At 32.6% G+C, this 20,951-nt stretch overlaps 1 protein-coding gene across 1 annotated transcript; it reads right to left on the reverse strand.

The window, feature by feature from the left end:
- Positions 1–4,497: 4,497 nt before the first annotated feature.
- Positions 4,498–15,126, reverse strand: LOC132749229 (putative leucine-rich repeat-containing protein DDB_G0290503). The gene is made up of 9 exons (XM_060738946.1): positions 15,002–15,126; positions 14,498–14,600; positions 11,483–11,575; positions 9,247–9,364; positions 8,038–8,105; positions 6,700–6,872; positions 5,593–6,209; positions 5,125–5,355; positions 4,498–4,825 (listed from the first exon to the last, which is right to left on the reverse strand). The coding sequence occupies exons 3-9, from the start codon at positions 11,561–11,563 to the stop codon at positions 4,587–4,589; spliced, it is 1,527 nt and encodes a 508-aa protein (XP_060594929.1). The 5' UTR covers positions 11,564–11,575; positions 14,498–14,600; positions 15,002–15,126; the 3' UTR covers positions 4,498–4,586.
- Between the last annotated feature and the right edge of the window lie 5,825 nt (positions 15,127–20,951).

Raw genomic sequence — 20,951 nt, forward strand, 5'->3', positions numbered from 1 at the left:
GTTTACATCCGAAACCACGAGGTAGAACTATTTTCAATCCGTATTGTTTTCGAGGTTATTATAGATAATAGCCGAGGACGTTCCGATTGGTGAAATACATAACTTTTGAAAATGGCGACCGCTTACATTTCACAAGGCCAAGTCTAATATAAATTCGCAGTAATTAACGAAAATAAAGTCGGGTGGTTTGACTTTTTCTTCTACTAGAATTGTTTGTTTTTTATTATTAAAACAAGCGATCATTCATATTTTTTAATAAAATGAATAATATCACCGCCATTTAACATTGATCAGTTGATTGTCGAACTTTTTTTCAGGCCAAGACTTCTTGTATTTTATGAGAAATTCGACTAATAGAGACTAGTTAAGAAAATTAGTTTGTTTGTTGTGTCAGATGAAATTTTATTTCATCTCGTAAGCTTTAAAAACAGTATTCTCACTCGTGGCTACGCCACTCGTGAGAATACTTTTTTTAAAGCCCACTTGATGAAATAAACTTTCATCTTACACACAAAGAAACAAGTATCCTCTATCGTTGAACAACAAATCATGACATGGAGATGGTCTGTGTATAACTGATAGCCGTTGGCTTGAACCCATACAAACGAAAAGGAATAAGAAACTCCAAGTGTTTGTTTCTACATATTTTGGCACTGTAGTGCAGCATTCTTTATAACAATGTCACAATTATATTTGCTTCAAAGGAATCAAATAACTATTTCTGATACGAGTGTCAAATATGTGCATGCGTGCGCGCGCGTGTGCGTATGTGTGCGTATGTGCACATATATAACAGAAACTATAACAAAAGAAAATAGTCGATGTAATGATAAGGATTTAAACATGAAAACAAATCGATGAAGCAGCTTTGATAAAACGATGTTTTGAATAATCTTTGCGAGATCATCAAAAGATGCTGCCAGTAAAAAATATTTGACAGTTTTATTTTGCTAATTTACATTTCGTATAAGGATCACCTGGACGGAATTCGAATAAATTTAAATTAAGTCAAAATGTTATACCGTAAACTTGCATATTGTCGGGGAAATATAGGCACCGAGCTTTTAATCGCCTTTATGTGTCCAGTGTTACAACAGTTTAATAACAGTTATATCGTGGATCTTTTTTAACACGCACGTTTGGGATGTTGAAATACATTATTTAAATTGGGATTTATTCTAAACTGTTATGATTAAATTTTTTATTAAAAGGCATATTATGCCTCGGAAAGTCATATTTTATAAGTTTTCAGAAATTTAAAAAATGTGATTAATAATGTTTTAATAATAGATTAAGGTATAGATGTCTAAGAACTACAGAAGTAGCGCTAAACATGCAGTAATGTGTTGTAAAGGTAGCAAAATATTAACAAAGTAATATTTGACTTCTAAACAAAATACTTATTCACTATAATTATACCAATTTGCAACATAAAAAAAATTAGCCAAATATAATTAATCTATACGGCAAATGAGTGTAATAACACTAATGACGGTCAAGTTCCATGTTTGTATCTCTTATAAGCTTTTAATTTGCTTTAAATGTTAGGATTTATTTGCCCTGGACTTGACCATAGTAAGATAAATGATATACCCATGTTTCATGTTGATAGTCGTTTAAAGGCGCCTTGTGCTGCATAAATATGCCTTTATCTTAATTTTTCAAAAGCTTTTAATTTTTGTGTACTTTTATAATTACCAAAATGTTACTTATTGGCATATTGCCGGAACAATCTTTTTCATCTGTTCTTTTAAGCAATAGGTACAGTTATAGTGAATAAGTATTTTGTATGGTCAAAAGTCTAAATACTAAGTCAAAATACTACTTTGTTTACATCTTTGCCTTATTTATGACAAATTATTTTACATATTAGGTTACATGCATCCACCGTTTCTCTTAAACCATTATTTAAACATTATAAAAGTCTTGTTTGCCCTTTCTATAGAGGTACAATTTATTTGTTTCTGAGGCAAAGTTTGCCATTAAAGCTGGACATATATTAGGTATATGTAAGGAAATTCCAAGAGATAAAATCTCCCAAAATTAAGTATCACAAGTACAAATGTTGCTGCAATGCAGCAACTGAGAAGCTCCTCGCAACAAAAATGCGCTCATTACACATACCTAACCAAATCATTCCTACACACAGGTCTTCTTCTACATTGTATTTAGATTAATTACTATTATACTTTTTTCGGTTGTTTTGTTAATCATTTTAATTTTCATAATCATACTTATCGTATGCACCGTCCATGAGAGTGGGGCCAGCTATTAACTTTTAAAATATATGCTTTTCATTGATGCCTACCTGATAAGGAAAGTAATTCCAATACAAACAAGACTTGAAATGTGACATGACAGTAGTGCAAAATTGTTGTTTGTGTCACTACTGTTGTCTGTAATATCAGATGATAAAAATATCAAAGCATGCATATTTTCTTTTTTAATGCTTCTCATTTTCTACAAATATCAACAACTTATCATAGTATGAAATATCAAAATCCATATGTAAATAAGCCAATCGGCTTTATTTTTCGAAATGTCCGTTACATGTTTCGCGGAAAATGGTATATCCTAATATAAAAAGAAAAGCATTGATGCAAAGCATTAAATTAAAGGGATTCCAAGCAAAAAATGCAGCAAATGATAATGAACTTGTAGACATCTGATGACCAGATTTTCTTTTCAATGGTTAACTGGATTTTACCAGAATTGTATATCATAGATGAATGGGCGGACGAAAGACATTGTTCAGCATGCACTTTAGTAGGCTTGCTAAAGATTAGAATATTAAATGCATACAAAACAGTTGTCAAAATAAACAAAGTCTGATTTTTATTATCATAATTGTAACAAATATAAAAACAGTATATAAAATAGTAACAAAGGGGACTAATTAATATAGTTTTTACATGCATTTATTTTTCATGTCAAATTTAAAGAAAATGGTTTATATTAATTTAATTAATACCCGGGGCTTTAGACACAGTAATTATATTTCAGGTCCCAGATAAGTAGAACAGAACTAGAATGAAAAATTTGGGATTAATTTCAAAAAGACCAATTTCGGGATTTTTTTGTTATACGCGTTCACAAAAAAATGGTACATTAGAATCATGAATAAATTTGCATAGCATGTTGATATGGTGCAACATTATTTGTCAATATAATGGAAGACTGTTATTTGAATTTAAAACAGGTGTGAGAAAATTAACTAACATCATGTTCATACAAGTAAAGATATAAAAGCTACTTGACATTGGTGACAAATAAAGAACCATTGTTAATTGATTTATTGGGAGATCAATCAACTATTTTCTTGAATTGTTTCAAAATGCTCGTCTGGCCCATCAGTGTGTTAAATTTCTATCAATAAACCCATATAACACCTCATGTAAGAACTGCAGACAAAGCGTCTGTTGTTAAAATGTCACAGAATTCGTCAAATCAACATTCCACTCAAACCTCAATAAAACCGAATGTCTTCAAACAAAATAAAATAAAAAAATTCGGATAATCAGGGTCGATTTAAATATTCACGGTAAAAAAGATGTTAGAGAAGTACAATCAGGGCCGTAAAAAAGAAAGGAGCTATTAATTTACCAGAAAATACAATTTCAAAATGATAATACTATGAAATAACAATTCGTAAAAATGGCTTACTTAAAGTTTTTCGATAAATTTATAAAGAGTGCAATTTATTGTTGAATATGTTTGCATTTGATTTCCAGCAAAATTTTATTTCTGTAGCGCGACACGAATACTAAAACTACTTTTCTATAAATAGATTTTGGACTTACACAATGTTAAGGTCATATATTTATAGCTTTCGAAATCATGTGTAGCAATGAAATATATACATAAACCACTGTGTACTAAAAAATAATACACAAATGTAGTAATTTCCTGTAGAAGTTACAAATGTAAGAAATAAATTACCGAAATTAATTTTATTTTTTGTTTTGTCTTTTATACTGCCTTTCCATCGGCAGGGGGTGACATTTGTACACGTTCTCATTCATTAAGATGACATGCTGCAAATCACCGAAGGGGAAACCAATAATAGAATTGATTTTAGCTGTAAATCGAAGGGATTAATTGTCCATGGACAAAAAGAAATAGTAAACACAATTAGACAAACAAAGTTGTTGGTCCTTTAGCAATGTACTTTTTTCACAACGGCATCAATCAGTCAACAAAGTTGCAAGTTCATAACTCCAAGTATGACAAACTACAAAGGGCAATGACTCCAAAATTATGCATAAGCGTTATGGTGCATAGGCAATGCACTTGTTTTCTGAAAAAGAGTAAGATCTTGATTTTGAAGTTGAAAATGGATAACTCCAAAAACAAACATAAAAGTCCGAAATTGTCACTTCATAAAAAAGTCATTTATAATAAAATTATTTCTAATTTTCCAAATACAAACGGCAAAGTTATAATGTCATTCATAAACATCACTACTACAGACAATAATAAAATCTCTGAGTACAATAGAAAATTAATTCAAGCATGAACTCATTTCAAATATATAGAGCTTCTCTTTCTTTAGTCTTATAAATGTTGTAAAATCAATTTGTGCATGCTCATCGCCCTAGAAAATGTTTATCCTTGTCTTGATTTTTCCTGCAATTGTTGTTAATTATAAACTCTATGATTCCATTGATTTCACATTCGTCAAAGACAAATTCTGCCGAGTTTTTCCTGTAACCAAAATCAAATAAACCACCAAGTTTTCTTAAAGGTTCCTCCAATTCACCATTGCTTATTATCAAGATATTCTTTTCCTTGAAGTGAAATGTTACAAGCGCCATTTTTCTCGAGACTGGAAACATAAAAAGGTAAACTATATAACAAATAACATTTTTAAAACTAAGCTTTTCTTAACCAATCTGTTTATGTATTCATTTATTTGCATCTATAATTTTTGCTTTTAATCATTTAAAATGTAATGTCATTTACGCCCTATGATATATTATATTATATGATATATAATAAATACAGATCGGATAATTAATAGTTGGATGACAAAATAATACAAAATATCTGCTTTACAGTTCTTTTGTTATATTTGCATTTTTGTCATAATATGTGTAATAGTTTGTGTAAAAATTGATTAGTTACGATCAAATTTATCCAACAAATTTGAACTTCCGCCTTTGCCCCATTCCGAATAATTGTAAAGGATGGATCGGAAGATCAATAATGGAATTCCGGGATGTACTTTTGAAGGAGCCCATAGTTCTTCTACAACTAATTCCGCTGACATGAGACTCATACTTTTTTTTAGCATCATAAGTAGTTTTTGTTCCTCTTTTGAGCCTCCCTTCAAACCATGTCTGAAGTAAACTTGAACTGTGAAGTAAAAACAATAACTTCTTTATGCATGTCAAATAATTATAAACCTCAATTAATTCTATAATATTCAACTTTTTTCTTAATTCATAGTCATTACTTAACAAGAAACTTACATCCATAAACCAGTGGCACATATTACTAAAATATGTCAAATACGTTAAAACTTACACTGTTATTTTAACATAAGATGAACTAAAAAGTAAATTCAAACTGTTTGTCTTTCATGAAACTTACCATGCATGACCTGTTTTTCCTTCAAACAATCCAGTTCCTGCTTCAGTTGGACGTTTTCTTTCATTAGTATTGAAATTTTGCTCACGTATTTTTCTATTTCATCTTCTTTTTCTTTGTAGTCTTCTGTTTTGCTGACCATCTGCCATTCTTCCTGATTATCCTGATTGTTTAGTGTATCACATTTCTCGAGCTTCTCTTTAAGATGTTTCAAACAATCTTTTATCTCTCCCACCCGGTTATCAGTTTTGTTATTTTCCATATTGGAATCATATGCTTCGTTATTTCCTATGTTTCTTTCGCTAGAACCAGGTTCATGTTGCTGACAGGCATCACGTTCTTTTGAAGCATTCTTCTTTTTCTCTTTATTTTCAATATCTGATGTCATGCCTTTAATATAAATGAGAATTTCGTCAAGGCATTTGTCTGTCTTCGCTTTGTATTCTTCAGCATTCTGTTTCATTTCCTCATAATCTTGATGTGCCATTTTCTCACGTCTCTTCAACACGTCCAGTGCAATATTTTGATTCTCAAATTTTAGTTGTACATATCTTAATGTGCTGTCCATATCCTTATTCATTAAAACAAGATTATCCACCTCCTTGTCTAGCTCTCCAATCCTTTTTCAGAAAAATCTTGCTTTTTTTCTTTTGGGGGAATGTTTTCTCTCTTTTTTTTTTTAAGACTTTTCTTTTTCCCCGTCCCCTTTTTTGTTTTTTGGGTTTTCATCATTTTCCAAAAATCTCTTGAAAGGGTTAAAATCCAAATTTAATTTTTAAAAAATAGGGGAGAACTTTTCCTTTTTTGGGTTTCCTTAAATTTTTGTCGTTGACCATATCTGCGGGTTCTAGTTTTTTTTCCTTTACTGCTTATTTGTTCGTTCAGTTTAGCATTTTTTACGAAATGTTATTAAACCATCTTTTTTCAAGTTTTAAATTCTTTTCTCTTAGGGGTATTTTTCTTGTTGATTTGAGAAGGTATTGTTGACTTTACTGGCTTTGTTAAAAGGGGGGCCTGGGTTTTTTTTCCTTCCCCCCCCCCCAAGCTTTTTTTTTTTCAGGGGGCTTGTATTTCTGTTTCCAGGCAAGTCGATTCTCTTTAAGGGCCAACATCTCTATTCTTGTGTCATAATAAGGTTTATCCTCCACCTTATTGCTTTGTCTGTATTTATCAATTGAAAGATCAGACGGGTAATCAATGTATCCCTTTCCTGTTTCGATAATCAATTTCATAAATTTGCTCAAACATTCCAGTACAACAAATTTGTGATCGGATACGCATTCCTAAAATAATTAATAAATACAAGTTTAAAAAATATTTGTATTTTAAATTAAATATTCATTTAAAATAACCTGATGTTGTGATTCTATTCGAACACATTGTTGAATATTACAATATTTTAAACATACATATATTAGCTCAACTTGAATAAGAACGCCTTGTTATGATCAACTTCAAAGAATATGAAAACGGGTAGCATTTAAGCATCAAGTAAAATTTAACTAAAGCCGCAGTCTCATTTACATCACGGCAGAGCCCCGGTAGACGTCCGGGGTGATCCTGGAACGACCGGGGTACGACCGGGAACAACCGGGGTACATCCGTAACTCTGCCGGCAACGTCCGGTATGATCCGGGAACATCCGGCATTCGACCCGGATGGAATAAAATATTTAATATTACCGGGGGTGGTTCGGTGATCCGGGGAAGTACAGCTTTGCCGGCTTCATCCTTAGCTCTGCCGGGAAACGACCGGGGTTACACCGGGGAAGCACCGTGGCTCTGTCGCACAAACCGGGGATGATCCGGGGTAATGATATAGCCGGTAGAGCTACGCTAGAGCCCCGGTGAATGCTGGCAGAGCCCCGGTGAATGCCGGCAGAGCCCCGGAGGATGACGATGGAGCTACGGTTGATCCCGATAGAGTCCCGACAGAGCCCGGTTCATTTCAAAAGAATCACGACAATTTGCGATGATTGCACTTGTTTGTATTAAAAATTTTCCCATTTCCCTTCTTTCTAGTCTTGCATAAGGATTTTTCAGAAAATCATCATGAATTACTATTCTGGAACAATATATATTATATTTAATAAAAATTATGTATCAATGTAATCATTTTCACTCGTTTTCAATCCACCGGGGTTCTACCGGGGATCTGCTTGGATCGTCCTGGGCTCTGCCTGGATCGACTGTGGCTCTTCCGGCGTCATCCGGGAACGACCGGGTAAGCACCGACATGAACCGTAGCTTCACCTGGGCTCTGCCTTGATAATCCGGAGCGCATTCTGGGTGGTAAGTTGGGAATTACCGTAGTGCTGCCGGGGTTAGTGTGACTGCAACAATATTTTCACCCCGGATCATCCCGGTAACTTACCGGGATGGTCCTGGGCTCTGCCGGGAGTAAGTGAGACCGCAGCTTAAACACTGTAATTAAGTTTAAATATCTCACTTTGATAGTCCAGAGTAATTTTGCGGCACGCTGCTCATCATTCAAATCACAGTCTTTGTCCTTCTCTTCTACAATTCAAAGTAAAATAATGGCTTGTCTTTTGATAAGAAAATTATAATTGCTAATAATCAGTTTAAGTTTTTTCACGTATGGCATATGTGTACACGACTTTAAGCTGAACAACTACATATGACTATAATTTTATATGAAACTTAAGAATTGTATCAAATTTGAAAATTATTTAAAGGCGAGCTATATGCACAACACACAATGTTAAACACCGTATGAGGTGAGTATACATTGTTACCTACAACACTGAATGCTATTGCACGAGTACACATTGTAGATGAGTCCGATATAATCAGTATTGTACTCAACAATGTATAATTACGTCATTTTTCCACACCACATTTTTTGACATTTTTACAGAACTTTATTACTTAAAGTGCAATAGATATTTCATATGGTATATTTGAAAATAAAAACATGGTTAAATATAGTACAATATTGATTCGATTTCATTGTTTGAATTTGTTGGACACTGAAATCAAAAACGAGGCTAGATGAAGTAGAACAGTGATTTGATATGGAATTTTTGGACTGACAATGTGAAAATGCGACTAATAGATAAGACTGCATCCAATAACATATTGTGATATAATGGAGCTCACATTGTGCAAACTGGAAGTTCATTAGCTACATTCTATCAGGTGTAAAGATATAAAAGTACATAAACTTTTTGTACAACTTACAATAAACTTGACAATAAAATCATAGAATCTGATGAAAAGTGTGGGTTCGCCGATACACGTGTATTATAGTGTGTTGAATGCATTACTCAAAAGATAACAATTCTGTTTTAAGCTGCAGTTAGAAACTCATGGTTATTATAATTATACAAGCGTTCTTGAAGATTAAAATTAAATTGTATGCATGGTTTTGCTACATTCATGTTTGAGTACATTTTTGGTTTATACATAATAAATTTTAGTTCTATTGTAAACGAAGCTATAAGCTTATGGACACACTTTCGAATCCGTTCCTGGAACCAACCAGTACTGACCAATGATTGTTAAGTTTCTTGCTCAAGAAAACAACGACTTGCCCCTGATGGGTTTGAACCCATACGTTAAGCGATCATTAGATTACCAGTTCGACGCGTTAACCACTCGGCCATGCAGCAACACTCATGAATGTAATCGTCCTCACCTTTAGTAACATCAACCCGGGGTCGTAACTTTCTGTCAAGTTCTTCACACGCTGCTTCCATCGAATCTATCGCTTTAACAAAGCCAGACATGGCCTTGTCTGTGGAGAAAATTCGATCCTGAAAACATTTATTTAAGAAATACGAGTTATATACTATTACATATGAATAAAAACAAACTTTGCAAGTTGGATATATCATATGATCAATACGATAAGTGTCCTTTCTAAACAATTCATAAGTAAGAGATACGTATACAGTGTAGTTAAAAAGCGGATAATAATATTATAAGCACTTCTGACTGTTTCATCAAACGAGACCTACAAAATCATGTGGCATTTCACATTATACTCATTGTCTATATCAATTGCTCTGGTGTTTAATTTTTTAAATTTCTATCATTGTAATTCTGACAATTAAAAATTAAAATTGGTAGGTAAAGAAGTAAATAAAGTAGCGCAGGAAAAAAGCAGTTGTCCTATTCTGCAGAGACGACCGGTTGCCTTGTTAGAGCATCGAAATATGGAACTCCATTCTTAAGTTCACACTCGAACGACCATTACTATAATAAGATGGGGACAGGGTATTGGACATGCAACATCTAGATTACTAACTTGTCAATCAAAAATCGGTTTCGTCAAAATACTTATACAAGACAGCAGTAAACATTGTCGTGTTCTAGAAAAATACATAATTGTATGAAATCCTGCTACAGTTGAACGATAAACAGAATAAGATAAGGCCTTACAACAGAGATTTTTATTTTCTTGCTTAAAAGGTATACTGTATTTCAAAACACAGTTCAGAATAGAATATATTTTAGAATTTGTTCGTTTCATTTGAATTGGCTAAAATAATTAGAAATAAAAAATAATCATTTGATGTATTCAAGGTTGTAAAAAGTGATAAAGTTATAAGAAGATAAAAGAAGCTTATAGAACATTTAGATTACATAACATTTAATTGTGCCGAATAAGGGTTATGTCGAATATTATTTGAAATGTTTTTCTTTGTTTTACTAAATGTTTTCAGGTTGAATAACCTATATCAAAATGATCACGATCATCTCATTATTTACGTTTATTGCAAGTTCATTAATTAGACTTATGAATAGATCAGTTTATAAAACATTTGACCTTCACAATGCCATAATGAAGAAATATATCAGATATAGAGAAGAAACCTTATCCATAGCTATAGCATGGATCATCATTTCATGCATCATTAAGGGATTAAGAAAACCCCGACAAAGATTTTAACATAATATTCACTGTATATTACTCGCATTCAAATCAAGTAAGTTTGTACAACATGCAGTTGTAAATATAAAGATAAATGACGATATGAAAAGTGAAATAAAGTTTTGAAAGGGAACGTCTACAAGTATTATATGGGTCTTATATAACTTATTTTTGGTATCATAAAGTGTTTCATGCAAATGCAAATTAAACTCTTACCTTATCAGCAATATCATTTCATATTTTAGCTGGAAAATAACTTAATGAGTGGAATGACTGAGGAATTGAGTTTTCTTCACTATAAATGAGCAGATTGAAATCGAACATGGAGACTTTAAAATCGCGATAACTATGTAAGGGACCCCACTGAGGTTCTTTGACATGATGGTACTGGAAATTATTTTTCGTAAAAATTACCCGACTGAACGGCTTTATTCGAAATGAACGAATAATGTTTTTTTTATTGCGCATTTAAATATAATAAAGTTCAATTAGTATTTGTTATAACTGTTCAAGCAAATCTGTATGAAACTATCTGCTGAAACACTTACTTCTTTTACGATTGAGAAGTTTACATATTGGAAAAACAATTAAAAGGTTTTGACCTTATAATCAGTATGCAATTGATAGGTTAATCCTTTAATTTTGTTTTCCGACAAACAACACTAATTTGATAAAGGTGCCTTGCTACATTTGGACGTATTTCTATGTAACATATAAATGGTGCATGCCATCGGCCACCGCCATGCATTGTAAGGTGAATTATAAAACAAAAGAATCTAAAAGATGCCTTTATTTTTTAAGAATCTAAAAGAAGCCTTTATTTGATTATACCAGCTATACGATGAAAGCGAAATTTCCAAAATGATGAACTTTGCATTCATGATAAAATCTTTTTCAACTTAATTCCAAGACGAAACGTGATTTTAGAAGAATTATACTTAAAAGCACTTGCAGTACTTTTATATTCAATTAAATCATGTAATGAAAAATAAGTTACCTGAAAATCTCGGACTAGAGATTCTCCAATTTCAAGACAAGGCCTTCCTTCCTTTAATTCTAAACTCATCTTATTGCCCATCTTTGTATGTGTCTAAAATAGAATAGTCAAATATAACTGTGATTTTTCAGAGCTATTTTCTTGATAGAAACACAATAAAGACCTCATGTCCTCACTGTGTTTTTTGCTAGGGATGATCCCTCCAAAGAAAAATATATTAATTAAAATTTGCCATACGGTATGAGAAACATTTGTGATGACGTCAACGTCCATAAGTACTGAGGCAAACCATTTTATGGTACCGTATTTTACCATGTATCTCTCCACGTATATTTCATAAGTGAACAGAATAGATCAGAACAGTTATGTTCAAGAGTGAGCGTTTGAAACAGGCATAGCCTAACTGGATAGCATGAGCAAACTATCTCCTTTTAAAAAAGATGTAACTGATATAAACACGTGTGGTATTAGTGTATGCAAATCTAAACCTTTCGGTGCTAAACACATTAAAATAAATTAAACTGAATGTCCCATAGTGTGTGAGCTTTATTTTACTCGGACACGAGTTCATATGGAAACATATGAACTTTTTATATTTAGTACGTAGCTAGCTGGTTACGATACATTTAAATACTGAACTGCTACCACCGTGTTGTAAGAGAACGTTACGACGTGTCGTCCCTCTCGCCCATTTACCATAAAGGTAACTATGCTTTATAATCGATTCTAATCATATTTTCTATTGCTTAATTAAAATGAAAGTGGATTGATGGTCTATTAGAAAATGAAAAAAAAGTATTTAAATGAGAACAGATTAAGCATCAAATTAAATTATTTGACTTTTATAAAGATCGCCGAGTATATATATATACAACTTGAAGCTTCTGTAAAAAGTGACAAGTTGACATTGAAAAAACTGAATTACATTACTTAAACTGAAAATAATATACGGATCAAAAGTAGCATATTTACAAAATATTTTTAAAAACTATTAAATCGAAATAAACAAAGATATGTTCGTTTTAATCGTGTTTTCCCTCGATATCATTAAACAATAACATTAGACATGCGTTGATTTACTTTTCAATATACCTTACAAGACGTTAACTTAATTGCCACATATAGGCACTTTCGGCTTCGAAGCTGAACTTGCACCATGCCGAGTTTACTTTAAAACGCGGTTTTACCAATTGTGTGTTAGACTGTAAATGTCATTCGTTATTAAAGCTCAGGTTAATTGGCATTCAGCAAAAACATTTGCATTTCGCTATTTATAAGTTTATCATTATGGCAAAGACAATACGTGTGGTATAAATACAAACAAAGATATATGAACATTAATGTTATTTACGATCAGTAGAATTTAAATAAGTCAAGAGTTTCTGTACGTAAAGATAAATCACTCGTTATGAATTTTGCAAGATTTAATACGGTTTTACTATTCTTTGAATACGTTAATTTATTGATTTTTTAATAAGTAATTAATAGAATGTTATATTCGTGTAGATTCACTACATGTACTAAATTTATTGAACTTAAACATCGTTGAATAAAAAAAATACATCATTTTAAGTAACTGACGTTTGTAGTAAAGGATGATATGATTGTGTAAGTATTTTTTAAAGGAGAGACAATTAAATGTTTTCATCAAATCGTAACGGATACGTCACTGCACAAGGGAAGTTATTCTGTCGGTCCTTTACTATGAATAATATAAACATTATTCGTGGAATTTAAAATCGAAAGTACGTATACAATAAGTAAACTAGGTGATTCCCCTTTGTACATTGGTTGGTTTTCCAAAATTCAACAAAATTACAGCTGATATTTCAAAGTTAATGAGTTGAAATTTCTCGACAAATTTTATGGATCAACGGTCATTTTTGACCATCGAAACGCCCGCAAAAAGCCTTGTCAAATTTTATGGACCTTCGGTCAATTTTGACCGAACGAAACCTGCCCTAGCTGCCCCTTAAAGGCGAGATCAGACCTCGCTATTAATCAAGGAGGGTGGGTACGGAATACCATACAACATCTTCATGTGCTGACACTGGACCTTGTTTAGTCAAAAAGACCTTGTTATACTACATGTCAGATGAAAACATATTTAAGAAACCTATTTTGATTTATATGGGCAGTTAAAAGTGGTGTCCAGAACTGACATCCAAACGAAGATAAAGTCTGTTTCGGTACATGTACATAGTCAAAATATATAGACGTGCCAAAGCTTGATTCTGATAAGTTTTCGTTCTGGGGCAGATTTGTTTGTTTGTTTGTTTGTTTGTTTCATTTTACGCCTTTTTCCAACAGTATTTCAGTCATATAGGCGGGTAGTTTCCTAATCCATAGTTCCTGGAGAGTTACACCAGTACTAGACTACCTTCATCCGTGCTAAACTACCAAAGCATATCTCGGGCATCGAACCCACGCCACAGAGGTAAGTTGTTCTGGGCAGAATCTAGCTTTAAAAGTGTATAACCGGTAGAGGCGAGATATTGCCCAGACACGAAAATAGCACAATATCTCGTCGCGCAGTATAATTAGTTGGACTAGTAGTGTACAAAGAAAGAACAAAGAAAGTAATTAACATATTGAAAACGGTATTGCAATCCACATAAATTATCAAAAAAAGAGGTCAACATATGCAAAAACAGCCCTTACTGCGTTAGTCACGCTGCAGAAATATGGTGATAAATACTGAAAAATATCAGACAATTAATCGCACTTAACATGTAAATAATTACTTGAATCATGAATCTTTTCACTTCTTAGTACATTTTTCTCAAGTTTGATTTTCTTTCATCTAGAGGCATGCAGCACCTTTAAAACCGGTTCCCTTAATAATTATCTATAATACACAAAATATAAAATATTTCTCTTCTAAGATGCTTTTACGTATATGCCAGATAAGTTATCTCAGCAAACTCTAACCATGGGATTTTATTAATTAATGATACAATTAGTCATTTAAAAAGGATAATAAAATCTAATGAACAATAAAATTTAAATGCTCACCTCAAGCTTCCTTATATGTTGTTTTGCTATTTAAGCAAATTCTTTTAATTGTTGCTTAACTTCTTTATATGTAAATGATACATTTTGTTGGCTTCTTAAAGAACTGAAATAGGAATTAAATTGTAATATACATAATGTATCGTATAGCCTCAATGTAATTTCATAAATTTACATAAAATGTTAACGCTGAACTTACTCTAATGCAAGGTTATCACTGATTTTGGTTTCTTTTTACATATATTCATATATACATCTTTGATCACATAATTATGGAAGTCACTTCATGCTATATTATTTAATATCAAAATAGAAAGGGACAGAAAAGCTATCTACATATAGACATTTATAAGCTATTTAAAATCAAATTAAATGCGTCTACTTTCGTTTTCTATACCTCAATGCAAATCTTAGCTTTTAAATCGAAAGCAGAATTTTAAGTTTACCGTAAATTACCTTGTTGATAACTTACCGTATAAAGTAAACATGATATTAGTGCATACATACCTGTTGTTTAATAGACACAAAATAAGCCTTTACGCATTTACGGTGAATGTTGACTAAATAAGTAATGTCGAGGTCATTCAAAGTGGAAAACCACAATTCAAAATCGAAAGTAGCCTACTTTTTTTTAGATTGATATTCGCTCCACCCGTGTATCGTACTCAATATTATAACAAGGGGGTTAATCCATGCGCGCGCATCCTTAAAGTTCTGATACCGCGAACACTTCATCGGCCGGTATTTCGAAGAAAAACGAGTGGTGTGAAGAAATCAGAAAAGGTATGAATTTAATTTGTTTTGCAAAGAAGATGTCCTAACTTCTAGTTTTTTATATACAAAATGTCTTGAAGTAACTCTTTCCTGTTTTGTCAGTATTTCGCGGTTGATGCGATTTTGATTCTGGATAGTGCGTACACCCGGCATTTGAAAAAATGTTACAGAAAATGAGCAAATATCGATTAAACTGGCCGTTTTAAATGGCTGGAAGTTATTCTGATGTAGAATCCTTTTCAAAAATATATATTTCAACCTTCGTTCCAATTCATTTTTACTAAAATGTATTTAAACGCACTATTTACAGAAAACAGAGATAATTGATATTGCGTAACACTCTAAAAATATCCAGATACTGCGTACACATAACTATGCAATTGATAGAAAGTGCATTTTATCCGAAAACAGTTTATAAAACGATAAAGGGGATTGCATGGGTGTCCCGTTTTAAATCTAAATCTAAAAATATTTAGAATTAACATTTATTTATGCAATTTATTTAGGTATTTATGTAAAACCTGGTGAATAATTGTCTATCTTGATATGTTTTAATACTCTACATTTTGAAATAAATTACTTTTTTTAACAGTCAAATGTATATCTTATTTCAGAAAATGAATGTGTGTCGATTTTGTGGTGAATTCTTTGCCAGTGAATCTTCTCTCAGACAGCATGAGGCACGACATCAGCATGATGGCCCCTACAAATGTGATATATGTACTCAAGTGGCTTTTCGGAGTACCATTACAAAACACACATGCAGCGTCATTCCTCTGAACGCAAGTACGAATGTAAATGCGGCAAATCGTTCAAGACGTCTCATGATTGAACAAAGAAAGAGCCAAACAAAGGAATTCAAATGTGATGAATGTGGCTTGGCCTTCTCTAATAATAAATATCTTAGGTATAAATTCAGGTATATATGCAATCTTTACAGACACTCCAAAATGCACGAAGGGTGAACATTGTGGAAAAAATTTCCAAGCAAAGCAGCTATTTCGTCCCATCTCTCATATGCAAGTAAAGATCCTCTCAAGTGCAGTATTTATAATCAAAGTACAGAAGGCGCTGAATTTGTTTGGGTCTTAGAATGTCAGAAAGGTGAAGGCTGTATGATAATAAACCGATTTGTTTTTGTATATTGCCACCAATGCTTTCCAGTGTTTTAACTGTAGTAAATTGGCATAAGACTAATTGCAACACTGATATTCATTTCAATGTTAATTTGACTTAAACAATTAAAAAAAATTAGTTGACCTTAACTGGGATTTGAAGTTGCATGTAAACGGCCTGAAGAAAACCATATTATTCTAAATGAGGGTTCGTTACTGACGCTAAACCTGTTGTTTAACACAGATGTAAATAATCATGGAGCTTACTATACGCATGTATATCTATAATTAAAGAATAAAACAACATTAGAAATCTTCGACCATTCGGGAACTATTTTGCTTGAAAATTACTGCGCTTGTCATTTGACAATCTTTACGCAGTGATCTCCCCTGAATTTTTCGTCGTTAGTGTACATATAAAGGGAAGTAACCGCTTAAAAAAACGGACTACTTTCGGCATTTGCAATTAACAGCATCAAAATTCGAAATTTCGCTACCATTATTTGTTTGGTCTGACGACCCAAACAAATAAAAAATATTCAGTCATACCAAAACTGTTAGGAACACATGAAAAGAAAACACAGTTAAAACTTCGTGGAACATGAACGCATTCCAAAGAAATAACTTGCTTGCAAGCATTTTTAGTTCAAGTTACAAATATTGCTATTTTCTTGTGCAATTTAATTTACCATGTTTTTTGCCCATGGAGTGTCTGTAAAGATTGCATTTATACCCGAATGCTTTGCCTACCATTCCACATTCATGACGTTTTCTCTTCTCGTGCTTATCTTTGTTATCACTAATATCTTTATGATTAGAGAAGGCCAAGCCACATTCATCACATTGGAATTCCTTTGTTTGGCTCTTTCTTTGTTCATGGCGTTTTAAATCATGAGATGTCTTGAACGATTTGCCGCATTTACATTCGTACTTGCGTTCAGAGGAATGACGCTGCAGTTTTGTAATGGAACTCCGAAAAAGCCACTTGAGTACATATATCACATTTGTAGGGGCCATCTTGCCGATGTCGTGCCTCATGCAGTTTGAGAGTAGATTTACTGGCAAAGATTTCATACATTCATTTTTTGAAATAAGATATACATGACTGTGAAATAAGATATACATTGGACTGTAAGAAGTAATTTATTTTGAAATGTAGAGTAAAAAAACATTATCAAGATAGACAATTATTCACCAGGTTTTACATAAATACCTAACAAATTGCATAAATAAATTTTGATTCTAAATATTTTCTAGGATTTAGATTTTAAATAATTCTTCAAACGGGACACCCATGCAATCCGCTTTATTGTTTTATAAACCTTAGACTGCTTCGGATAAAATGTACTTTCTATCATTTGCATAGTTATGTGTACGCAGTATCTGGAATTTTTTTAGAGTGTACGCATATCATTATCTCTGTTTTTTGTAAATAGTGCGTTTAAATACATTTTTTAGTAAAAAATGAATTGGAACGAAGGTTGAATATATATTTTTGAAAAGAAAATTCTACAACAGGATAACTTTCCAGTCGTTTAAAACAGCCAGTTTAATCGATATTTGCTCATTTTCTGTAAACATTTCAACGCCGGGTGTACGCACTATCCAGAATCAAAATCGCATTCAACGCGAAATACTGACAAAACAGGACAGAGTTACTTCAAGACATTTTGTATATAAAAACTAGAAGTTAGGACATCTTCTTTGCAAAACAAATTAAATTCATACCTTTTCTGATTTCTTCACACCACTCGTTTTTCTTCGAAATACCTGCCGATGAAGTGTTCGCGGTATCAGAACTTTAAGGATGCGCGCGCATGGATTAACCCCCTTGTATAAGAAACATTAAACTTTCAAAATAAACCATGGGTTGTTTTTCATCAAAACGACAAAGAGACATGGATGATTTTCAAGTAAAAGATGATCATGTTAATAAGAAAGATTCAGTACAATTATAATATAATATAGACCTATATAATTATGTATTGTACCTTCAGTGAACCGTACTTAGTTTTATTACATTTTAAGAAGGCGTAACACATAGTATTTATTTCTTTCTACATAAAAAGGGAAAACTGCCAAGTTCAATAACATAAGGGATTATTCATCTGTCTAGGGAACAGTTACTGTTCAAGTTGGTAAAATTCTGTTTCTAATCAGCCGCCAGATATGTTAAAATATGTCACGTCTGACTAGTGGACTCAAATGGATTCAAACCTTGTCAGGGACAAGCCGGTGATTCCTTGAGCAAGAAACTTTACATTTATTGCTTTGTACAGGTTTATTCCAAGAACAGATTCGGGTGTGTTCCAATAAGCTTATAGTTTCCAACACAATCGAACTAAAATAAATTTGTATAAACTAAAAAAAAAATATATGTATAATATCAAATTGTAGTAAATATTCATTTTTGAATTTAAACTCAAAATAGAATTCTATGTGTGTAATATGAATGTTGATTTTGTAGATACAAGGTCTTCAAATTTTTAGCAGCTATATACAAAACTGATGAATTTGTATGCAACTTATATTGTCAATTCAGGGGGTGATGTACCCATACATTTAATGCAAATTAAGAAAACTGCCTTCGTTTAAGAGATAAAATGAAGTTGCTTCAGAAATTGACATAAGCAGTGTATTTAATAAAATTAATGTAGTTATATAAACGTCCAGATTATCCGTTGAAAATCGCCGTAAGAAGCCTGCAATGTTAAAACATTTAAAAAAATCATACTAAATATTTTGCAGTCGCTTCAGAGATGATGGCAGTTTTAGTATGCCATCATAAGGACGAACATGCTCTTCCAGCTCAATCTAGTAACCGTGTGTTGAGTGGTCAGGGTTTAAAGGCATTGGCGGTATATACCACGTGGCATTTCACGTGAACAAGGGAATTTATTGCGAGGACATTAGTGTTTAATATTACGCAATAACAAAATTATATTGGTTAAAACTGTTGAGTTGAAACTCCGATTTTGACGCAAGGTTTGGAGCAATTTAACAGTTGTACCTGCAAATGTGTCTGGATTTAATGCGCTACGATATTGATGTTATGGATTTTTTGACTTCCTGTATTTTTATGAAATGAATTTAACATTAAACAACCCAATGTCACAAGTGTGCTAGAGATTAATATCATGGATATTTTAAGCGCTACTCAAGTGATAGCAGTTACCACTCGGGATCTGTTTGTTGATCGCCCTTTGGAGTCGGGGGTACAACCGTTAACGTGAAGTCAAATAATGTCCATAGGTCCGATAGTAAGCTGTTGTCAACAGTTGCACCAATTAAGTTTTATGTACTTATTAAATTAATATCATTAAATTCGATTCCATCAATACAATCCAAAACTGCTAGGTGTAAGTTTACCTTTTGACATGTGCATGTGTGGCTATAGTATATGCACACTATCACTGCCATTTGCATGTGCGGAAGTTGTAAGTTCTTTGCAGAAGTGAAGGCATATAACACCGGTAAAACCATGGGCCCTTCGTAGCATTATTTTTACAAATAAGTTATATACGATGTGAAATTCTGAGTTGGAAGATAAATTGTAGATTTCAAAAGCTCGATACTGCCTTATATTAATGATCAGCACAGTAGTAAGCTGCAATATATTTTTCACTCTCTATAATTTCCTTGAAAATTTCAGATACTGGAATATTTGCCATGCCAATCTCAAGACAAAACAATGGAGCTGTACAAAAACGAACGCGTGCTGTCAATGACTTGCAAATTCATTTCCAGTTCTCTGTTTTGTTTTTATAACGTACATGTATAAAACAGCTTTATTTTTGTGGCAGTTTATTTTTCCTGATTCAAGCCGTTCCTACATATTATACGTTTCAGAGAACAAACCACACCTCTAACTCATCCTTAATATATTAAAAAATGCATTATTGAAATTAGTGAGACTGGTTAGACGGACCTGATTATAGTTAGTACACATTAACCAAAGTTAGACTTAAATACTGCAATGGGATTGAACAAAATATAATGTTGATCATTAATGTGAAATGGACGAACATAATTTAGTAAATGTTATCAGATTTATTGCTGTTTGCAGCTTTTAAAAAATCACAATTACTTATACCAAGACATTTACTAATAAGCGAGATTACTTCCATGTAATAAAAAGAAACGACTATTTTTGGAAAGAGGGGTGGGGTCGAACGTATAGCGGCGGGATATTTTTTAAGCGATGTGAAATAATGCGATACGGAATAATGGCGGATTTTAGACTGTCAGAGTGAGTATATTTTATAAATACGTATCAGTCATTGACTATTAAAGTTGCCAATTTTGTGTGGATGATATGGGACTCTGACCTATATTAGCTAAAAAGGTATAATAGAAGATAAATTGGCAGTAACTGATTTTGTGGACGTGACAAAGTCATACTATTGAAGGCAATACCGTGAATGTTAGTATGTATTTCTACCTACAACTTACTCTTTATTGAGCTGCATACTTCTATGCAAAGATATAATTATATTTACTTATTGTTGTCAAAATATTTAGGTGAACGACGAGTTTTGGTACGATAAGATGCCTTATTTGTTAAAAGA

Source organism: Ruditapes philippinarum, unplaced genomic scaffold (assembly GCF_026571515.1).
Source record: "Ruditapes philippinarum isolate M1 unplaced genomic scaffold, ASM2657151v2 ctg2975_1_1_1_1, whole genome shotgun sequence".
Taxonomy (NCBI): Eukaryota; Metazoa; Mollusca; class Bivalvia; order Venerida; family Veneridae; genus Ruditapes; species Ruditapes philippinarum.

Coding starts and splice junctions, on each gene's coding strand:
- LOC132749229 (XM_060738946.1), bottom strand. CDS start 11,563: ATGGGCAATAAGATGAGTTTAGAATTAAAGGAAGGAAGGCCTTGTCTT. Junction 6,210..6,699: donor TATGACACAAGAATAGAGAT/GTTGGCCCTTAA, acceptor TTTCTGAAAAAG/GATTGGAGAGCTAGACAAGG. Junction 5,356..5,592: donor GGAAAAACAGGTCATGCATG/GTAAGTTTCATG, acceptor TTTACTTCACAG/TTCAAGTTTACTTCAGACAT.